Source organism: Eimeria mitis, genomic scaffold, assembly GCF_000499745.2.
Source record: "Eimeria mitis Houghton genomic scaffold, Emh_scaff395, whole genome shotgun sequence".
NCBI classification, from domain to species: Eukaryota; Apicomplexa; class Conoidasida; order Eucoccidiorida; family Eimeriidae; genus Eimeria; species Eimeria mitis.
Genome location: NW_013572285.1, coordinates 895 through 1336, shown reverse-complemented (window position 1 = coordinate 1336; position 442 = coordinate 895). Strand labels below are relative to the sequence as shown.

At 57.9% G+C, this 442-nt stretch overlaps 1 protein-coding gene across 1 annotated transcript in view; it reads right to left on the bottom strand.

The window, feature by feature from the left end:
- Positions 1-442, bottom strand: part of EMH_0010780 (uncharacterized protein) — a gene marked incomplete at both ends in the record, with an annotated part of 22294 nt that overhangs the window by 21086 nt on the left and 766 nt on the right. The window contains one exon of the mRNA XM_013499051.1: positions 88-442. Coding sequence (XP_013354505.1) covers positions 88-442 — 355 coding nt within the window. The remainder of the gene's footprint in view (positions 1-87) is intronic.

Below are 442 nucleotides of genomic sequence, written 5' to 3'. Positions count from 1 at the left end.
CCTCGGCCTCTACAGCCTTAAAGGAATTTCCCCTTACTCTATCCCAGCGGCGTCGATTGCTGCTGCTGCTGCTCTTCTTCTCCAGACTGTGCGGCAAAAATACGCAGCTTTAATCCCTCAAAGACAGCAGACAATCGTAGTTGCTGCTGCCGCTGCTGCTGCAACTGCTGCTGCTGCTGCTGCTGCTGCTGCTGCTGCTGCTGCTGCTGCTGCTGCTGCAGCAAGCGGTGTTCACCCTTTTGTACGTTTGCTGCTGCAGCAGGAAGCAGCTGAGGGGGCCCCGGGGCCCCCAGGTTCGGTGCTGCAGCACGGATGGCTTTAGCTGCAGCAGCAGCAGCAGCGAGGAAGGAGACGCAGCAGCAAACATCTACAGGGGCTATGGAGACACAACACAATAAACCACTGTCTCCCATATCCTGCTGCTGCTGCTGCTGCTGCTGCT